The 21,296-nt window shown below is 57.6% G+C and overlaps 1 protein-coding gene across 1 annotated transcript in view; it reads right to left on the minus strand.

The window, feature by feature from the left end:
• The window catches only part of CFAP100 (cilia and flagella associated protein 100), a gene marked incomplete at both ends in the record, with an annotated part of 49,362 nt that extends 41,979 nt beyond the window's left edge, over nt 1-7,383 (minus strand). The window contains 3 exons of the mRNA XM_082847439.1: nt 3,400-3,495; nt 4,033-4,273; nt 7,297-7,383. Coding sequence (XP_082703565.1) covers nt 3,400-3,495; nt 4,033-4,273; nt 7,297-7,383 — 424 coding nt within the window. The remainder of the gene's footprint in view (nt 1-3,399; nt 3,496-4,032; nt 4,274-7,296) is intronic.
• Between the last annotated feature and the right edge of the window lie 13,913 nt (nt 7,384-21,296).

Below are 21,296 nucleotides of genomic sequence, written 5' to 3' on the forward strand. Positions count from 1 at the left end.
TCCTCTGCCCTCTGTGCCAGGGCCAGGCCTTGCCCAGGGTCTCGAGGGAGCCGCGGCCAGTGGCCCCCCTGCCCAAGGGGGACGGAATGGCACCCCAGCCACAGAGTCGTAAAACCCAGACACCGGGCTGTGTCCTGCTCAAACCCTCCCCGTCATCCCCACGGAGCCCAGCGGTCCCCCTACGCCCACAAGGCCCTGCATGCTGGTCCACACTGGCCTTCTGTCTCTTCCGCCAGCCCTCATGCCCATTCCCACGTCAGGGCCTCCGCTGGCCTCGCCCACTGCCTAGGACACCCGTCCACGCGTTCATCTTTCAGGACAGTGACCCACAGGTGTCGAATGTCGCTTCCTCCCAGAGGCCTCCCCGCCCCCTGGGCTGCAGCAGATACAGAACGATCGCCCGATTCCCAGCGTCTGCGTCCCTCGCCCCAACCTAAGTCCCAGGACGGGCAACTCCATCAGCGCTACTCACCTGAGTCCCCAGGGCCTAGGACCCATGCCCACGCACAGCCGGCACTCACTAAGCACGTGCAAATGAGGAACAAACCCAGAGCCCACTCCTCCCGTGTTCCATCCCAGCTAAGTCCTTGCCCACACCCCCAGCCACCCCTCATCCTGCAGCCTGCAGCATCTCGTCCAACTCTGGCCCCACGCATGCAGACGCAGCCCAGGCCCTGGAGGACGGGCGGTGGGCGCGCTAACAGCAACGGTGCAGACACTGCACCAGCAACATGGATGCGCCTACGGTTGGCAGAGCTGCACGTGTGCCCAGCCCTCCCGCCCCACGGCAGCCCTCGGGAAGACAGGCTGCTCCTCCTCCACAGATGGGGCAGCTGAGGCTGACCGAGGCGACCCGAGCAAATAGGTGTGTCTGACGCCAGTGCCCCTGCCCGCGGCCTCTGTCTGCGGCTGGGGTCCAGACGCCCCATCTGCACCTGGCCCAGGCTCGGAGTTCAGTGTCCCCAAGCCCCTCCCCCCCAGAGGGCTCAGGCTGTTCCTGGCCCCCACCGTGGTCGCCAGCCCCTGTGGCCGAACCCAGGATGCCAGGCTCAGCAGTCTTCCTGGCTTGAGCCCCAGTCGACACACCCTCACCCAGCTCGACTTCCCTCACCGGCCTTGCTCAGCTCCCCCGCCCAGCCCAGCCTGCCAATGCCCTGGGTCTGTCGGCTTGGCCGTGCCGGCCTGGCCTGGTTTCCTCCCTAATGCACAGACCCTCAACCCAGACCAGGCCACCCAGCTCAGGGATGCCTCCTGCTTGCTTGTCACCTCCACGGGTATGATCACAGAATCTTGAGGGCCACAGGATGCCCTCCATCTAACCAGCCCCTGGTACCATAGAGTCAATCAGCATAGTTTATAAAGCTCTCAATTGTCTTGTGAGCGCGCACCTGTGTTGCATTGTTTTGGGTGTGTGCATTTAGAGTTGATTTGTTATCTGTAAACATTGCAGAGCTATCTTTTTTTTTCTCTTTTTGGTAACCCCATTTCAGCCTTCGTTTTTCAATTTACTAGGGAGCAGAGTAAGTGAGAGGCAGAGCACACGGTGTAAACGCGCGACCGCTGCTGAAAGCAGCCCACCAACAGCGAACTGGTTAAAGAATTCTGCTACTTGCACACGGGGGTCGCTCTTTGCCGCAAGCACTAAGGGTGTAAGGGAGCTCGACGTGGTCATAAAGAACAGTCCGCACCACGTCTGGGTTAACGGGAAGCAAGGCCCGGGAAGCGTCGCTGCTGTGTGGCCGTTTGTGTGAGAAAGGACAGGCCGCCTCTGTGCATTTGCTTGTACGTGCACAAGGCGTGAGCGTGGCGGGTGTCACGCGTGGAGGGAGACAGAGACATAGCAGCCGCCACGTTGGGAGGCAGGTAGGGCTTTTCACAAGGGCGGCTATCGACACACTTTTGAATCCGAACCACAGGAAAATTAAACCAAAAGCTGAAGAAATGCACAGCGTGCAGACAGCGGGCGTTGTGCCCCTCCCGCCCCCTCAGCCCCAGCGGCCTCTCACGTGCCACGCAGCGGGAGCACCTGGCCGCGCACGTGTGCCTCCAGAGGGGGAGGGGCTTCGCACGGGGGCGGGTCTGCGCAAAGCTGAGCCCCACCTCCGCGGCGGCGCTTTCCTCAAAGCCTGTTTGGGGTGCATTCTGTCCCCCCCCAAAACGAATGCTTTTGAATATCTGAAATCCTAACTCCCAGGACTTCAGAATGTGAGCCTGTCCAGAAACAGGGTGGCTGCAGATGTAACTAAGACGAGGTCATGCTGGGCTACTGTGGTTGCCTAATACCATATGCCTCCTGTCCTCAAGAAAAAGGGGCTATTTGGAGCACACACACGTAGAACGCCACGTGAAGACGAAGGTACACACTGAGCTGATGCTTCCACACGCCCAAGAACCCCAAAGATCGCCAGCAAACCCCCAGAAGCTGCGAGAGAGCATAGGACAGAGTCCCCCCCTCGCGGCCGCAGAAAGGAACCAGCCCTGCCCACGACACCTCGATTGTGGACCTCTGGGCCCCAGAACTGTGAAAAGACACACTTCTGTTATTTAAGCGCCCGGCCTGGGGCGGGGCTTTGTCACAGTGGCCCTAGGAAGCAAAACATGCAGTTTCTAGGGAACCTGGCAAACCTGGGATTTCTGGTTCGCGGCCTGATTTAGAATCACTGTGGCCCTTGATTACATCTAGACCTCACTGTGCAGACCCGCAAGGCTGCCTTTGACGCTGAGAGAGCCCACCCCAGCCCAGAACTTACTGTTGAAACTTATGCCCTTGGAGACCAGAGGAGGCAGGACCTTTGACATCCGGGCGAAGGAGGGAGCGCTCACCGATAAGCTTGCAATTGGCTAAAGCAGATTCCAACCTGGGGAGAGAGACGCGGCCTGAGCCAGCTGGGCCCGCCCCCAGCCCCCGGCCCACGCGCGGGGTGGCTGGGAACAGCGGCGCTCCCTGAGGGCGCGCCACGAGGCCCACACCTGCAGTTCCTGGCGTTCCGTACGACCTCGCTCCCCTCCTCGGCTCGGTTCCAGCCGCCCTACCTAGTCTTCCTGTTCCCAGATCAGGCCTCCCCCACACCCAGACCTGAGCTCAAGCGTCACCCCTCCGGAGAAGCATCTTCTCAACACCCCATCCACTCCCATTTGACCTATTACCAATACTTGATTTATCACTTTGACAATCGGTTGATTGCCTGTCTGCCCCTAGAACGTAAGCTCCACGAGGACGGGGTGAGGCACTGATTCGTGCCTTCTCAAGCGTCTGGCCCCGCCATGGCGCTTCTTAAGTACTGAACGAGTTTGCATTTGGCAGAGGCGGAGGCAAAGCGGCAAGCTGTCCGAAGGCACACAGCCAGGAAGGGCCCAGGCTGGGACTCCAGTCCAAGGTTCCTCGACTCCAAAACTTGCACCCTTCCAGCCACATTCCGGCTGCAGCCTCCACGAAAGGAACCGTGTACTCGGGCAGGACGGGGTCCCCCCACACCCCCGTCTGGGCCGTCGGGCCTACGGCAAGGGTGACCGGGCCGAGAGGCAAGAAGGGTGCCCAGATGGCTGGGTATGTGATAAGGCCAGTAAAGTACGGGCAAGGAACGGGGAGAGCGTTGCAACGGGGGCTTGGAAGGGCGCCCGAGGTGTGCGGCCCCGCCCCGCACACACTACGCCCCGACCCCGCGCGCCCCCAGCCCGGGTCCAGCGCGCACTCACGGGATCCGCACGACCGCGCTCGCTCCGAAGCCTCTGCGCACCTGGACTCGTCTCCCCGAGCCCGGGCCTTCGGTTTACGTCGCCATGGCAACCATTCTCCCGGCAGGCGGGGCTGTGACGTCGCAAAGGCTGCGGGGGCCCTGCTGCCCACGAGCCGCAGGGGGGCTGCGCAGCTCAGAGCAAGCGCCCGGCCCAGGTTTCCTTCCTTTCTCGGTCTTCACCATTCCGCCCCCCTTCTGCTCATTTTCCTTCATTCTCTGATTCATTTTTTCACCGGGCACCAGGTTGCTCGTGGTACGAAAATATACCTGGTCCTTCCTGCGGAGTGGACCTCACTTTCTAGAGGGGCGGCTCTGAAAAGTGTGGTATCGGGCGGCAGCATCACACGTGCTGGGAACTCGTAGAAAAGCAGATGTTCTGCCTGGCCGAAGCAGAAGCTGTGGGGGCTGCGGGGCCCGGAGATCTGGGCTGTAACAAGCCCTCCAGGAGGGAGGGCTTGACTGCGGTGCTGGCTCAGGTTGGAGAACCAGCGCTCCAGACGGTGCATGAGACATAAAATAAAGGCAGAGTGACAAATCTGTCAGTAAAAAGAGGGAGGGATCCCGGTTAAATCGCCCAGATTCACCAGCTGTTGTGGCCACGGGCACCAGGGTCTGCCCTCTGCCTTCCCGGCTGAGGGCCCCCTTTCCCCCCAAAACAGCAGGAGGCCCCTCCTTGAGATTTGACCGTGGCCACCATTTCTGCCCACGCATCTCGGGGATTTATAGATTGACAAGGGCATGTAGGGCCCTCTGCGGTCCTCTGGACAGTCTGCAGACAGGCCAGTACTGTAGTGCCAGTGGGAGTCCCAGCAGCTCCTGGGTCTGCCCAAGGCGGGATTAGTGGGTGGGGAGACCAGTTCCACGAGTGGGAGGGGGGAAACCCGCGGGTGGAAGGAGCGAGAATCCCTGAATCACCCCTGGAGGGGTGGGACCCAACAGGCAGTAACCACAGTGTTCTTCGTACAAGGCAGGAAGTTCTATTGTGTTAAGCCACACATGGGATTTGTGTGTGTGTGCACACGCGTGTATGTATGGGGGAGTATATGTTACAGCAGCTGGTGTCGGGTGCCCCGAGCAGACAAGTGTCTCCCCCACCCCCGGGACTCTCACAATCTCCTGATCCAGCCGCTGCCTGACTCTGCAGCCCAGCCTCCTTGCTAGCTGTCAGAGCCACGGAAGAGAGAGCTGGGCACTGAGTTTGGGGTCTAGAAGCCACAACAGGCTCTGTGAACCAGCGACTGAGATGGGAGAGCACAGAGTTCTGAGAGGGTTCATCTCAAGCAACACCTGTTCTAACGAGACTTTAGGAATCTGGAAAAAAGGCAACCCGAAAGGAGAAAATCCAATCCCTTGTTAACAACACGTGAGCTTATTTTCCTCCTTGAAGAAGGTGTGGCAGTCAGAGCTCTTGGGAACAGAAACAGAAAGCAACAGTAGCCGGTTAAAGGGGAAAGGGGCAGGGGGGCTCCCCGAATCTGCAGGGCGTGGGAGCCAGGCTGAGAGATCGTGTGACCAGGAGCGAGCCCAAAGCCGGCTGCAGGTGTGTCCTGGAGGAGACCCCTTGGCTGTGATGGGGGTCCTGATGTGTGATTTTCATCCTCAGAACCTGGGTCACCTGCCCACACTTCATGTCTCATAGGCAGGAGCCTAAGGGTCCCACCTCCGCCCTGACTGCAAGAGAGGCGGGAGAGAGAGCTTCTAAGGTGGGAAGTGGGGACTCCTAAGATGGGGCCCCCAGCCCAGGAGGGGTGTCAGAGGTACAGGTGGTCCAGCCTGAGGACAGGAGCTGGTGTGTTTCCATGGCGCCAGGTCTCAGGTCACTCCCGCAAAACCGACTCTGGGCCTGTGCTTCTATCCACCGCTTTCTTTGGAATGACCTTTATTCTCCTGTCAAACTCCTAGTGTTACCAAACCCAGGTTCACTGCTTGCCGCTCAAGCGCCCAATACTGAGAGACAAGTGTTGCATAAAAGGAAAGGTGGCTTTACTGAGGAAGCCGGCAATCCTGGGGAGACAGTGGACTCGTGTCCCAAAGAACCAGCTCCCCACTCCCCAGGTTTTGCTCAGAGATTCTATAGGGGAAAGAGGAAGGGGCTACGTGCTGAGGAGAGGGCTGTGGGGGCGTGGTCAGCTCGTGGACATCCTTCTGATTGGCTGGTGGTGAGGTAACCGGGAGTCGGCCTCATCAAGCTTCTGGTTCCAGCCGGTCTGGGGTCTACATGCTTGTGGGCAGCAGACAGGTAACTTCTCCCACCTGGTGGGGACTTGGGTATCTGCAAAACAGCCCAAGGGACACGGCTCAGAGTAGGGTCTGTGGCCCTTGAGGAGGAGCTAAAGGTCCTTCACTTTGTTTAATGGCTAAACCATCATTGTTTTGTCTTGCTTGACTGTTCTCCTTTCTTTCCGCATTCTCTCATTTCTCTGATTAAATATATTCTTTGGGTAAAGTTTTTCTACAGACAAGAGGCAGGTGGAGGACGTGGGGAGGGGGGTGTTGTCCCAGGAAGGCCCTATAGGGTCCTGCTCGCTGACACTACATTTCTCAAGACTCAGTTCAGGGCTGGCCTCCTAGGAGGCATCCCTGGAGCAGAGCATTTTGCTGCTCTGTGCCGTCACGGCCTGCATCCTCCGGGTCCAGCCGCCAACACGTCCTAGCCCTCCCTCCTCTGGATCCTGGGTGGGTCCAGCGGGGGAGAGATTGGGGGGCGGGAGACATGGTGCAGCCAGAGCATCTGTCCCCTCCCTCACAATTCATTCCCATTTTGGTATCTAGTTACTTCCATCGTGTGTGTAACAAATTCCCTGTATTAAATTCTCTCTCTATGAAACCCCCGAGGGCTTCTGTTTTCTGAGTCACACGTATTTGACAGGGGCAGGAGACCTTGCTGGCCAAGGGGACAGGCTGTGGCATCCGTCCAGGCTGGGTCCAAATCCTACCTCTGACCCTCACTGGCTATGTGACCTTGGGCAGGTTACTCTAGTGCTCTGGGTCTCAGATTCTCCGCCTAAAAAGTGGGAACAATAACAACGACCTGGAGGGATGTTGTGTGTTAGCACAGAAGCAGCACCCAGTTGGGCCTCAAAAATGCTAGTCTGCCTGGATCATAGTGTGGCCTGAGGGGTGTGTCTGACTGCAGAGGTCTACAGGGCATCCCAGCAGAGTGGCCGAGATCTCCATGCGGAAGCTGAGGGTCAGAGACTTGAAGCTTTTTGCCCAAGACCACAGCCCATAAGAGGCAGAACTGGGATTCAAACCCAGGCAGTGTGGCTCCACAGCCCAGCCCGTCAATGCCACCCAAGCCTCTTCCCACGTGCCTGGCGAGAGACGGTGCTTGGGCAGCTGGGGAGGGCCAGGTCGTGGGGCCTGCGGCTGGAGGTGGACTCTGTGCGTTGCCCAACCAAGCAGCATCCCTCCCCAGCCCCACCTGTGCTTGTCAGCCTCGGGGGGCCTCCTAGGCCCTCAGAACCCCTCTCCCAGGTGTGGCCCAGCTCCTGCAGTAAACAGATGTGGACCACAGGGGACACATCCACTGATACCCCTGGGGTGTCTGTAGGCTTACAGTGGAAGCAGGAAGGAGTAGCCACGCAGCCAGCAGAAACACAGCGGGATTCTCGGTGACTCCCACGCGGGACTGGATGGGCGCCATGGCGGTCAGACGCCTGACTGCCCAGGCCTCTTGCATCTGGATTTCCTTTTCTTCCTCCTTCAGTCTCAGAGGTTGCAGGGTGCGGAGAAAGTCTACCCCACGGTGAGCCGGGGTGTTCGTGGGCCATATGGCCCACGTGCGCTGCTTCCACTTCACCTGCCATTAAGCTCCAGTCCGGCTGTGGTCTACACTACTCCCGTCTGCCGGACCAGGGGAAGCTGCCAGGTCCTGGAAGTGAGTCTGAAGCAGTATCCCACCTCCCCTCAGGGCTCCCTCCCCACCCCAGTGCCCTCACGTGCCCTTGTAGTGCCCTGGCCTGGCATGCTTTTTATGTCACTGTCATCAGACTGCTTTCCTGACAGCTCAGATGGACAGATAATTCGATTGGCGTCTGGGGAGAAAGCGGGGTGATTTCTGGCATCCACATTTGGCTACAGTACAAGAGAAACAGCGTTAAGTGAGCCGTAAGGAAAGTCTTGGAGCCCGGAGTGAGATCAGCTGGCCGGAGTTGAATCATCGGGGAGGCCTCCCGGGGTGACTTCACTGGGAGCTGGTTGAAGGAAGCACAGGGTCCACATAGGGCACTGGAGGAGCAGGGAAGACTGTGGAGCTCAGGCAGCTGCAGTAACCCTCTGAGGCTGGGGTGCAGAGTGTGGTGGTAAAGGCGGTGGCGGGAGAGCGGAGGCTGGCGGGGGCCCCAGGAGAAGGTAGGCAGCTGCCCACCAGGTCACGGAGGGTTGGAATGTTGCTCCTGCCGCGACTGGGGTCTTTCATCACTCCCCAGGGGCACAGAGAAGGCAAAGCACGATCCGATTTGCTGCAAGGAAAGGAGGCCGATGCACGTAGGTGTGGGTAGAGCCCAGGTGGGCCAAGCAGGAAACGGGCGGAGCGGCGGGGCCGCGCTCTCCGAATCCACCGCGGGGTGTCGCCCTGCACCAGTTTGAGTCCCGGGCCCTGGTGAATGCCCTTTCTGCCCAAGGGGACTTACAGGAGGAGAACCTTTTGTGCCAGGCAGCGGTCAAAGGTTCCCGGGTGACTCAGGCTGGTAAACAAGCTGCCCCGAGAGCCCGCGTCAGGCGCAAACGGAGACCTTGTCGGCGGGCGAGCGCGCGTCCCGCGGCTCTGCTCTCGGGCTGGCGGTGGGCGTGGGGCGGGGGTCCCGCTCGGCGTCCAGCGCGCCCGCGGGCGAGGACGCGGCCGCCTCCGGGCAACCCTCCTGGATTGCTGCAGACAGCCGCAGGCAGATGCCGGAGGGGGTGCGGGGGACATCAAGGTCTGGGCGGCCCCTGCGCCCACATGCGAACACCCTCCCCCGCCAGTTTAAACCTTGCTGGGAAAGCTGCAGCCTACCTCAAACTCCAGCACCGCCGCAGCCTGGGCGCCATCCGAAACTTCATTGATTCGGAATCCTCTTTCAGGCTCACGTTTTCAACCCCGTCCTCCCCAAACACTAACCCGAGGCGTTTTTACCCCAACTCTGCTGGGCCTTTTAGTGAAAACCTCATTTCTAACCCCAAACCCCCATTTACCAACAGCAATGAAACCTAACCCAACGCGGATGTGACCAACTCCAAACCCAACCCTGAACTCACAGACATTTTAAACCACTCGATAAACAGACAAGAAATGCACAAATATGGTATGGGTGTAAAACTCCCAGTGACACCAATGAAGGGGGGCAGGCGTGGATGATCAGGGGTCTGCCGCACTCCCATCTCTCCAGAACCCTCGGCTTTGCAGGGGGCGTCCACCCTTTGGGGAATGGGATCCTCCCACCCCCACTGTCGCGGGACTTGCTTTTCAGACGAAGTTGTCGCCAGGCAGCCGATTCGAGGTGCCTGGCCTGGCACGTGGTGGCCACTCGCGTTTGTGTGGAACGGCTGGCCCACCGGAGATCCGTGCGCCCCCTCCGGGTTTCCCCTCTGTTATCAGCAAGGGCTGTCCCTGTACGGAAATGCGTAAGGAGTGCTGGGCTCACTTCAAATCCAGATCGGTGCTGCCGAGTTGCCCTTTGGTTGTGTTCTTTTGTTCTGTTCTTTTTTCGCCTGTGCCAATCTCACTGCCACCAGTGTCGCTGGAAACTGTTAGCTTCTTCGACATTTACCTACACTGAGTGTTACCAGCCTTTTTCATTTTTGCCAATCTGATGGGAAGAAAAATCCCAAATATCATTTTAACATGCATTTCTCAAGGACCCGTCTGCAATCTCTCCAGCAACTGTTTATTAAGTGTTCAACAAATATTCCTTTATACCATATAATAAAAAGCAGCACTTCCTTGCCCACTTTGCACATTCTTCGGGCTGCCTCCTCTGGTTTATTTCTCCATATTCCTAAATAATCTGTTTAAGCTTTGATGTCTCAATTTATCAGTTTCAGATACGTGTCAGTTGAGTCCCCACAGTTGATTCAGGGTTTGGGAGTCAGTCTTTTCCAATTTATGCCTAGATCAGTGTGGTTCCCTTGTGAGACATCACGTTTTTGTCTGTTCTCCCTGAAATTAAATCCTCCATTTTCCTCCACCTTCCTCATTTGTCCACTTTTTGAATTATGAAATATATAAATTATACAGAAGACTGTATAAAATATATGTACAATTCAAAGAATAAAAATTTTACAAAGGAACAAATACCCAGGTTAAGAGCCAGACTGTTGCCAGTTCCTTAGAAATCCCTGGTGGGGCCCCATCCTGACTTCTGGGCTGTGCTCCCCCTGGCTTTGTAGTTTTGTCATCCACCTTTGTATTCCGAGAGAGTTTGTTGAGTCTTCCCTGGCACATGGTGGGTGAACTTTGTGGAAATGGAAGCATTTGTCCTTATTCTTGGGAGATCAGCTTTCCTTTTCAGCACTGGGAGGGGGTACGTCCACGTGCCTGTGGCTCACCCACGTCCATTGCCACGTGGCCACATTTCATCGCATGAACACAGCACAATTTATTTATCTATTTTACCGATGGCATTAGTGTTTTGTTGTTGTTGGGGCCACGCCTCGGGGCATGCGGGATCTTAGTTCCCCGACCAGGGATCGAACCTGTGCCCCCCGCAGTGGAAGCGCGGAAGCTTAACCACTGGACCGCCAGGGAAGTCCCTGCCGATCGCATTTGGATTCTGTGCAGTTTTTTCTTGTACAAACAATGCTCCAGAAGCCAATCTTGTACGCGCCACCTGATGCACAGGTATGGGTGGAGCTACTTCGTCCGCAGATGGGTGTTCGTTCTGCTCTACTGGCTAACACTAGACTTTCCCACAGTGGTGGTACCAGTTCACACTCCACCAACAGGGATTCTAAGCTCCCTGTGATCTGCGGCCTTGCCAACACTCGGAATTGTCGTTTTTGCCATCTGATGGGAGTCCCATCTCAGTGTGCTCTTAGTTTGCATGTCCCCGTGGACGAGGATGGTGGGTGAAACCCCTTTCCCTATGCTTCTTGGCGCTTGGCCTCCCTGTTCTGTGCAGCGTCTCTGGAAGTCGTTGCTCATTTTCCTGTGGAGTTGCTGTCTTTTCCCTGACAGTTTGCAGGAGTCCTTAGGTACTATAGACGCTCATCCCTGGTCCGATATATGTGTCACAAATATCTTCATTTTCTAGAGGCTTTATAGATTTGCTTGCCACATATTTGTCTTTAATCCACCTGGAAACTACTTTTGTGTACAGTGTGGGTCAGAGGCTCACTTTCACTTTTCCCGTTTGGCTAGCGGATTACTGCAGTACCATATACTAAGGTCTATCCTTTCCTCTATCTGCACTTCGATCGTGGCCATATATGAACTATCTGTACATACCGTGTCCAGGCCCCATTTTATTCCGTTGGTTCCTTTATCATCTGTTTGATTCTATATGTCATGATCACTCATCATTACAACAGCTCTAACGATCACTTCTTTTTTTTTTTTTTTTTTTGCGGTACGTGGGCCTCTCACTGTTGTGGCCTGTCCCATTGCGGAGCGCAGGCTCCGGACGCGCAGGCTCAGCGGCCATGGCTCACAGGCCCAGCCGCTCCGCGGCATGTGGGATCTTCCCGGACCGGGGCACGAACCCGTGTCCCCTGCATCGGCAGGCGGACTCTCAACCGCTGCGCCACCAGGGAAGCCCAGGTGTGTGTGTTTTCTTGCATAGATCCCTCCTGGGACCGCCGGCCCTGCTACTCTTACCTTGACTGCCTGCTTTCTTGCCTCCTGGTTGGTTGTCACATTAGGACTTCCCTTCCTTCTTCCTTGCAAGAAGGCGCCTCCGGCTCCTGGGTCTACTTTCATGTTTTGCTGAAGCATTCTTCTAGTGGCTTTCTGAGAGAGTCACGGGAGGAAAACTTTAGAGAGCTTGCATTTCCAGACAGTCACCTGCTTGACAGTTTGGCTGGGTACAGAATTCTAAGTAGGAGTCATTTTTCTCCCGGGATGTTGCACGCATTTTGCAGCCCCTTTTGACAGATAATATCTTCCAAAAATAGAGCAGTATGTCCAGTCCCGAACGCTCATCCATAACCTTGCTACTCTTTAGCAGGACACCCTAGAGCCTCAGCAGGTCCTCGGACAGCCCTGACGAACAGAAGGCGTCAGATGTCAGGTGGTGTGACTTTCCAGGCTAGGTCATGAAACATGATAGGGCTTCCTCCGGACTCTCGCTCCTGGACTCTCAGTCCTGTAAATCAGCTTCCTTGTTGTGAGGAAGCCCTGGCCACGTGGAGAGGCCACGTGTGGGTGTCCTGGCTGGGAACCCCAGCTAAGGCGTCAGCCAAGAATTAGCATCAATCCCAGACTCGAGTGACCAAGGTTTCAGATAATTTCAGCTTCCAGACCTCAAATCACCCAGCGGATGCCAAGTGGAGCAGAAGCGTACTGTCCACACTGAGCCTACTTAGATTGAAGATTTAAGGGCAAAATAATTTTTGTCGTTGTCTTTTTGTTTTTTAACAAATTTATTTATTTATTTATTTTTGGCTGTGTTGGGTCTCCGTTGCTGCGCGCGGGCTTTCTCTAGTTGTGGCGAGAGGGGGCTACTCTCCGTTTTGGTGCGCGGGCTTCTCATTGCGGTGGCTTCTCTTGTTGCGGAGCACAGACTCTAGGTGCGCAGGCTTCAGTAGTTGGGGCACGTGGGCTCAGTAGTTGTAGCTCGTAGGCTCTAAAGCGCAGGCTCAGTAGTTGTGGCGCACGGGCTCGGTTGTTCCGCGGCACGTGGGATCTTCCCGGACCAGGGCTCGAACCCGTGTCCCCTGCATTGGCAGGTGGATTCTTAACCACTGCACCACCAGGGAAGCCCCCGCTGCCATTGTTTTGAGCCAGTCAGTTGTGGGGTATTTGTTATGTAGCCTGTGTGACTGGAACGCCCCTCTTCATGCCAGCTACTGGCTAAGCAGACTTGAAGACATGACGGTGAGCCCTGTGCCTGAGAACATGATCTAGTCAATCAATTTAAATAAATTTTAAGATACTGTACCAGAGGGTGGGCATCCCACATGTTCCCAGCGCCTGACGTTTGTTCCTGTTCACAGCAGCATACGTGGATGTGGCAGCGGGCAGCCTTCCCGAAGGCTGGAAGACCAGCGGTGGGTCTGCTTCTCTGGGCGCGTTCTGCCAGACTGGGCTGGTGACCTGGGTGATGGGAAGTTGGAGAGCAAAGCCCTGTGAGGCCTGTGCTGGCCCTCGCTGTGCCGAGGCCACGAGCCGCTCCAAGTCGCCAGGGACCCAGATGAAGCAGGAAGGCGAGGTCACCCGGGGAGTGTGTGAAGCAGCCCGGAACCAGGAAGGGGGCGCAGGAAGCCCGGGCCCAGACGGGCCCTTTTCTGCCCCGGCCATGGGTCCGAGCGGGTGCTGGTGCTGGCACCGAAGAAGGGGCTTTGGACTGCCTCCTGGGGGTGGGCCGCAGCCTGAGCAGGGTGAGATTATTCCTTCAATCGTTCAAGAAAGAGTTACTGAATTGTCACCCCACACACACTGGGCATGCTGGGAACGAAGCAAAGAACAGAAGATGCAAAAGTCCCTCCCCTCAAAGAGCTGACCTTCTCTGGAGAGAGAGACAGCGCCTAACAGCCCAGTGGGCCGCTGGCCAGGAGAAGGGGCAGTGGGTCCGAGGCAAACCTGGCGGGCGCTGGGATGGTGGCAGGGGACGGGGGTGGTTCTTTGAACACTGGTCAGCGAGTGGAAGTTGTCTTTGAGACAGAGGCCTGAGGAGGTAAGGGTGGCAGCAACATCCCCAGGCAGAGGGGACCCCCGACGGGGAGCAGAACAGGGAGGGCGCTGGGTGTGTGTGGTGAGAGCGAGCCTGGAAGAAAGGAGTCAGGAAGGAAGGGGCTGCGTGGATTGAAAAACACCCCCAGTGCGCCGGTTAAAATGAAGGTGAAAACTCACACGCGGGGCCTTTTTATGTATTTCGAGATAAAACACTGAAACCCTAAAAGCTTCCTGGGAATTAGAAATTACTTTCAAAGACAAGAGCTTCACATTGACCCTCAAAACCCAGCCTCAGAGTGATAGAAACGTTCTGGGGGAAGAATAAGACAAACGGCTTCACGACCAGCGAGCAGGTCCCTGTCTGCCAAAGGCAGGGAGCTGCTCAGGTCTGCACCTCTCGGTGGAGATCCAGCCCGTTGGCCCAGAGGCTCCTCTCAGGGAGCCGGCGCTTTCTTCTCTGTTTCACAGGGACTGAGGCCCAGACAGGTCAAAGCATGTGAAGGCCAGACGGCCGGGGAGGCTCTGAGCCAGGCCTGGGGATCCTGATCGCTCCGCCTTCCCAGTGGTCACCAGCCCCCAGAGGCCCTGAGCGCAGGCCCACCTCCTCCGGGGCATCCCTCCATGGCCAGTGCTGTGCTCCCCGCACCCATGGCCCCATCTCCAGCCCAGCTGCCTGCAACATGCTCCCACCCCGGATCACTCCCTACCTGACACTCCAACCCATGCTGGCCCACCTCTCTGATGACGAACGTCTTCGCTCAGGGCGGGAATTGTGACTTTTCCGCCTGAAAAGTGTGGCTTGTCAAGGGCCTGGGCTCCGGCTTCAGACGACCTGAAGGATCAGATCAGGATTCAGCTGCCTTCAAGCTGTGTGTCCTAGGGAGAGTCACTGCACCTCTCTGTGCCTCGGTCTCCTCCACACAAGGACCACGAGGGGACCAGGCTGTGTGGGCATCAGATGAGTTAACACTGGCTCAGCACTTGGAAGGCGCCTGGCCCTGCCTGTGCCCCCAGCCCGCTGAGGGGCCTGTTATAGATCCACCTGCGGTGCTGCTTGGCTCAGACCTAAGAGTCTGCACCTGGTCTGGCTCCTCCCTCCCCACCCCGCCCTCCGGTGGCTCTCCCCGGGCTGCTGCTGTGGCCGCACTGGCCTCCCTGACTTCTCAGCTTCTCCAGGCTGCCGGCCTCAGGACCTTGGCGCTGCCTGCTCCCTTGCCTTCAAGGCTGCCGTCACCTTCTCAACGGGGCCTGCTCCCGCTGCGGGCTCCAAACTGCAGCACACGCCTGCAGCTGGGCCCCCAGCAGACACTCGCCCCCACCTCTCATTTCTCCACAGCCTGTCTCCCTTCTGACCTGCCCTCTCCTTTACTGCCTGAGCCTTTCCACTGTCTGTTTCATTTTTCCTGAGGACAGAAATCTTTGCCTGTGTGTTTGCTGCTGTGGCCCAAATGCCTAGGGCGCCACCCGGCACACAGCGGTGACTCTGAGGAGTGGTGACGGAGCTGTGGATTTCAGAACCAGCTGGGTGTCTCCTGAAATGCAGATTCCCAGGCCCCGAATCAGCCTTTCTGGGGGTGAGGCTTGAGACTGTTTGCTAACCTCCTGCTGCCCAGCTGGGACCGATGCAGGCACATGTTAGACAGCCGCTGCACTGAAGGGGGCGGCCTGCACCCCAGATCCCCACGCCCCGGTGCCCGGACCACAGACCACCTCTGACTTCTGAGGCCCTAGCTGTCCAAGCCCCTGGATTTCCGTGGCCTTCCAACAGTGGCAACTTGCCCAATGCTGTATGAGAAACATTTGCTTTTGCAAAACGTGGCCAGAGGCATGGGAAAAAGTCCAGCCAGGACCGGGACAGATAAAGGGCCATTTCCAGGTGGTTGAAGAGGTCTTGGTCTTGAGGAAGGAGCATGGCCTGAGGCTGGCTGGGGCTGGGCCCGATAAGAAGATCGGAAGAACTGGGCGCCGGACCAGCAGTTACCCAAGCAGGGCAGGGAGCACACCTGGCAGGGGGGAGGCAATGATTCCCACCCCTCAGCCCCTACCCCCCTGCACGAGGACTGGAGCAGGTCTTCCAGTGCGCGGGGTGTGGCATCAGTTAACCGGCTCTGCCTTTGGGTCTCCCGTCAAGCATCAAGGACTCCTTGCCACTAATCCAACTTTAAAAATGCAAATACCCTTGACCTGATCCCCCACCCGCACCTGCCCAGACTTTCTGCTCCCACAGGGCACCCGCTGCAGGCGTGGCATCAGAGGGCACGCCCAGGAGCAGGGGCTGGCAGGGATGACGGCCCGCAGGGTGGAGCTGACTGATGGGTCAGGGAACATCCCCACCGGCCCAGCTGGAACAAGCCTGGAGAGACTGTGAAGCCAGTGAGTGTGCGCGACAGTCCGTTTTGTGTTTTAAAAATGCACGTGCTTCTCTGGTCAGCATATCCTGGGACTGGGCTCCGGGAAGGGCGACGGGGAGGGTGGCTGGTCGGGGACAGCGGCTCTTCTCGGAACGCCTTTCGTACGGTTTGGCCCGCTGGCCGTACGTGGATTGCACAGCCGGCTCCGCTGCGCTGAAAGCGGACTAGCAGCGCGCACCCTGGCGGCCGCTCACGCCTCGTTCCCTTCGCGGCTGCTCCCGGCTGCGCCCAGGGCGGACGCGGGGCGCTCGGTTTCCAGCCCGGTAGAACCCACTCGTGAGCCGTCGGGAAGCAGAGTGTGAGAGCAGCCGGCGGTGCTGGACCGTGGCGGACCCAGGACACGGATCGGGGTAGCTGCCCGTGCTGGAAACAAGCCCTCCCGGCCCGCGGACCTCCACTGCGCTCCCTGCGGCCGCCCGCCCGGGTGGCCGCGCTCCGCACGCGCCGGCTTGCTCGCAGTCTGTCTCACCTCAGGGCCCTGGCGCGTGCCGGCTCTGCACTCGGCCGGGCCTCATCCTCTGGCCCATGTTCATGGTCAGGTATGCACGGAACTTCCAGGAGCAGGGACCGTGCTGGTCTCGCTCGCTGCCCTCCTGCCGCCCCTGGAACAGAGCCTGCCCTTGTTGCTACAACACACAGTCTCCCTGATGCCTTCCCTTTCTGGCCCTTTCACCCCAATTCTCATGGCCCAGAGCGCCCCACCCCCGCAAGTATCCTCCCCTCCCTCAGACTCTGTCCCACACAGGTGCCCCTGGGGACAGTGCCTGCGAGTGGGCAACACAGAGGGGTTTGGGGTCCAGCTCTGTGGCCAGGATAGGTCCTTCTCCATCCCTGGACTTCAGTGTCCTTATCAGTAAAATGGAGACAGAAACAAGTGGAGAGGACGATGTTTTATAGAGGGAGATGAGAAGTCAGAGGCGGTTGCATTTGCAGGGTGCCAGGGGATGGGGTGCCAGGGGATGGGGTGCCAGGGGATGGAGGTCCCAGGTGATGGGGGTCCCAGGGGATGGGGTCGCAGGGGATGGAGGTCCCAGGGATGAGGGAGGGACTGTGCTGGGAGCTGCCCTTCTGGGGTACAATGTGCAGATGGAGAAGGAAGTGGGGGTCCTTGAGTGCCAGCACAGTGCCTTCCCAGCTCTCTTGGCTGTGAACCAAACAAAGAAACCCGCTGCTCAGCGCAAGCCTGAGAGGAAAGTTTCATGCACGGGCCTTGTTGCTGTCCGCGATGAGCGCCGTACTTCCTTTCCTCTCCCTTTTGATTTTATCCTCTTTTCTGATTTTTGACCTAACCATGCTGATAGCACTTTCCTGAGTGGATCCATGACCCGCTCTCGCTTCCAGCTGGCAGACGGAGATGGTGGTAAACACATTTGGCTCGTGTCCATGGAGGAAAAGTCCCTCCTCCAGGCCTGGCGTGCCCCTGCCCCTTCCCGTACTCCTTGGGTGGGAGCTGACGAGGCCACGTGTCTTTCTCCCTCCTGCTGGGGGCGGCGGCTGTCCGTCCCCCGCAAGTCACCCCAGGCTGAGCTCAGCCTCTGCGATGTTTTTTGCCTTTGTCTTCAGAATATCCCAGCATAACCCACCTTAACCCAGATGGCAGCCATGGGTGGTGATGTACCCAGGATGCCCTGGCCTGGATGGACCGGCTAGGGAAACATTCAACTGTGAGGAGACAGCCCTTCCTAGCCCCCAGGGCCCTCTACTCCCAGCCACTCCACCGGCCTGGACCCAGCCCTGGCACCCCTGGGCTGTCTGTGGCCCCGAAACGGAAGGGGCCACCTCACACCTCCAGCTGTGCTCCGATCTGACCAGTGGGGCCTGTGCCTCCCAGCAGGTAAAGACTTTGAGCGTCATCGCCGCCCACAGCAGGCGTGCTGAGCCGGGCTCGGGGCCAGGTCTGTGCTCCCTGACACCTGCTCTCTCCACCCCGCTCTGCCTCTCTCGCCACCACAGTTTGCATCTTGTTTTTATCAAAGAGCCACCACGAGGAGATTCCACTTTTTCCTGACCCACATCCAATCCGCCAGCCAGTCCTGAGGTCCTGCCGCCCACATCTCAAGGCCGTTTACATCCCTGCTGCCACCACGTGGTCCTCGCTGCCGCCAGCTCTCCCCTGGCTCCCTGCACTTCTGTGTCTCCCAGGTGGTCACCCTCCACCTGCCGCTCCTTCTCGGGTCTCTGCCGGTCCCGGAGGCTGACCTGCAGGGCTGCGCCCCTCGGGCCTCACCTTGAGTGTCTGCTTTGCTTCGCCCGATAGGAGGCACCGGCAGGCAGTGGGGGGCTGGGACAGAGAGGGCGGTGTGATTCCCTCCTTCCTGCCACGGTCCTGGCTGCCCCCTCCTGCCTGCCGCCCTCTGTCAGGAGCCCTGTCGTGAACTCATTGTCATTGACTTCACACCGTTCGGGTGTGTCCGTCTTGTTCTTCGGGGACACCAGGGACAGCGCTGACCCCTACGCCCGACAGCCCTTTTGCCCACAACGGTGGGACAGTCTTTCTGAAAACCTGAATCTGGGCCAGTCTCCCCCTTGCTTCAGCAATGGGCCGCTCCTGCTACGAGGACACAGACAAAACTCTATTACCATCTACGAGGGTGTTGGTTAAATTAGGGGTCGGGAGGGTAACCGACTGCATTGAATTTCTTTCCTTTCTTTTTCTCCCTTCTTTCAATGGCACTGGAGGAGAGAGATTAGCAGAGGGAAGGGAATAGAAATCACCAGCACTCACAGCAGAGGCCCGAGTTAGGGGATTGTTTTGGTAACGTGCAAGCTGGTTGAGCCAGAAGGTGATGTCTTACTGTGGATGCCAAATGTTGGGGACCCCTGCCCTGCCCTCTCCCTCTCCACAGGCCCCACCTCACCCCCACGTCTGCCTGGCTCAAGGCCTCAGCTTCCTGTCAGTGCCTCAAACATGCAGGCCCGTTCCTGCCTCAGGGCCTTTGCACCTGCTGTTCCCTTGGTCTGACTGCCCTTCCGTCTGCTCTTCCCAGGGCTCCTTCTCACTCCAACATCACCTCCTCAGAGAGGTCCTCCGAGCTTGGCCCACCCGAAGCAGGTTCCCCCTGTCTTCTTTGTTCTATCACGAGACATTGTTTCATCAGAATCTCCATGAGGACACAAAGACCTGTTGTGTGTTAGTGACCGTCCTAGCATTTTTCCTCATCTGTAGTTACCTGTCTCCTGCCTTATCCCCCGGGAATAAAAGCTCCCAGGAGGTAGGCCCTGGTCTCTACAGTTAACCGCACTGTCCCCAGATAGTTCTGGGCACACAGTAAGTGCTCAGTACACGCCTGTGAGTGCTGCCGGGACAGGGCGGCTTTGTGGCCCTGTACTCCCAGGGCGCCTGGCATGCTCGCCAACCCAGGATGGGGGCTGGGACTCAGAGGAGGCTCGAGGGCCCTTGGAATCAGACCTGCGGCCCCCCCTGCGTGCCCTGGGCCCCCGTGTGCCCTCTGCACCCTCCCTGCCCTCAGCTCGCCGAGACACACCAGGAGACCCTCATCCGCCTCCGCCGCTGGTCCTCTTGACCGTGGAAGTCGAGGCAGCACTGCCTGGCTGGAGGACGGAGGGACGCAATGCAGCGGACCTGCTGCGAGACTGATGGGCGGCTTGACGCAGGTAATAAATCACCACGAGTCACGGGTGGGGTGTGGCACTGGTGCTGTGGCCGTGGATAAGCGGCTCCTTGTCGCACGATGGCTTGTCCGTCACTTGGGACCGTGGCAGTGCCTGAAATGCCAGCGTCTGCCCCCTCACCCGGTAGCCGCTCCTGAATCCTCTTCTGAAAGCAAAGGCCTCTGGGACAGCCTCATCCATCAGAGAAGGAGAGTCATTCTCTTCCCACAGGTGGATCATGAAAGCCCAGCCCTGCGGGGGAGGTGCTGACGGGGGAAGGGCGGGGGGGGGGGGGCGGTGACGGTCAGGGGCCCGGGGCTCCACCTCACACGTCCCCGTCAGGATAGAGAGGCTGATGGAAACACGGAACCAAGACAGTGCAGGGAGGTGACCTGGGACCGTGCACAGGCGGGGTGTGAAAATCTGCACATGGTCCCCAAGGACACGACACCAAAGGCAGAGTCCACGACAGCACCTGGCTACACAGATCAGGGATTCCTGCGACTCCAGGGACACGGAAGTCACATATGTGACCACGGGATCCACATACCTGCCCACACGGGTGTCTATACCTGCCAGGAAGAAAAAGCTCCACGTGGCTCCAGAGAGTGGAGAGTGGAAGCAGGCAGTGCACAAAGCAGCAGCCGCCGCTGAGAGTCCGTCACACACGCCAGGCACACCGAACTTCCCCAGTAATCCGGGGGATGCGGACGGAAACAACGGCATCTTCTGGAAAAAAAAAACCGTCACACTGGCAAAAACGGACCGAACAAGTTGTCACTTTTTATAAAGTGATACTATTCGGTGCTGATGAAGAGCTGGGCTCACTGACAGCAGGGGTCTAGATGATCGCGGCTTCTGGAGGATGACTTGGTCACAAATATCAAAGCTAAAAATCCCTTTGACTCAGAAATCTCACTTTTCACATTTATTTGTAAGGAATAGTAGGCTAAGGAGACAAAGACGTGCACACGGGGGGGGATTTCTCGCAGTTTTGTACAGGACAGTGAAAAACCGGAAACTACATAAATGTCCCTCAAGAACGGAATAAATTATGATGGTGCCACCTGTACAGAACGCTAGGCAATTCTTTTAAATGACAGCTGTTAATCTATCGTTATTGGCGTAGAAAGAAGTACACGTCTATTGTTCTGTTTTAAAAAGACTCCAGAAGCACCCCAAGTGTCCCTCAATGGGCGAATAGAACAAAAATGTGGTTTGTACACACAATGTAGTACTCTTCAGCCTTGACAAGGTAGGAAATTCAGACACATGCGACAACACGGATGGACCTTGAGGACATTCTGCCTGGTGAACTAAGCCAGTCATAAACGGACAGATACCGTGTGACTCCACTCATATGAGGTCCCTTGAGGAGTCAGATTCATAGAAGGGTGGGTACCAGGGGCTGGGGGAGGGGATGGGGTGTTGGTGTTCAATGGGGCAGAGCTTCAGTTTGGGAAGAAGAAAAAATTTGAAAATAGATGGTAGTGATGGTTGCACAACAATGTGAATACACTTAACACCGCTGAACTGTACACCTAAATGGCTAAAATGGTAATTTTACGTTACGTGTTTTTAGCCACATTTTTTTAAAAGGCTCCAAAGCAGTATATGTTTCCATTTTTGTAACACAGCAAGAAATGTTAACAATGATGTGATTATGAATGTTCGTTTTTCTTTTTTTATACTTGCCTGTATTTCCTGATATTTTGGGCAGTAAGA

The sequence above is a fragment of the Leucopleurus acutus genome (assembly GCF_964270905.1).
Source record: "Leucopleurus acutus genome assembly, chromosome: 10".
NCBI lineage: Eukaryota > Metazoa > Chordata > Mammalia > Artiodactyla > Delphinidae > Leucopleurus > Leucopleurus acutus.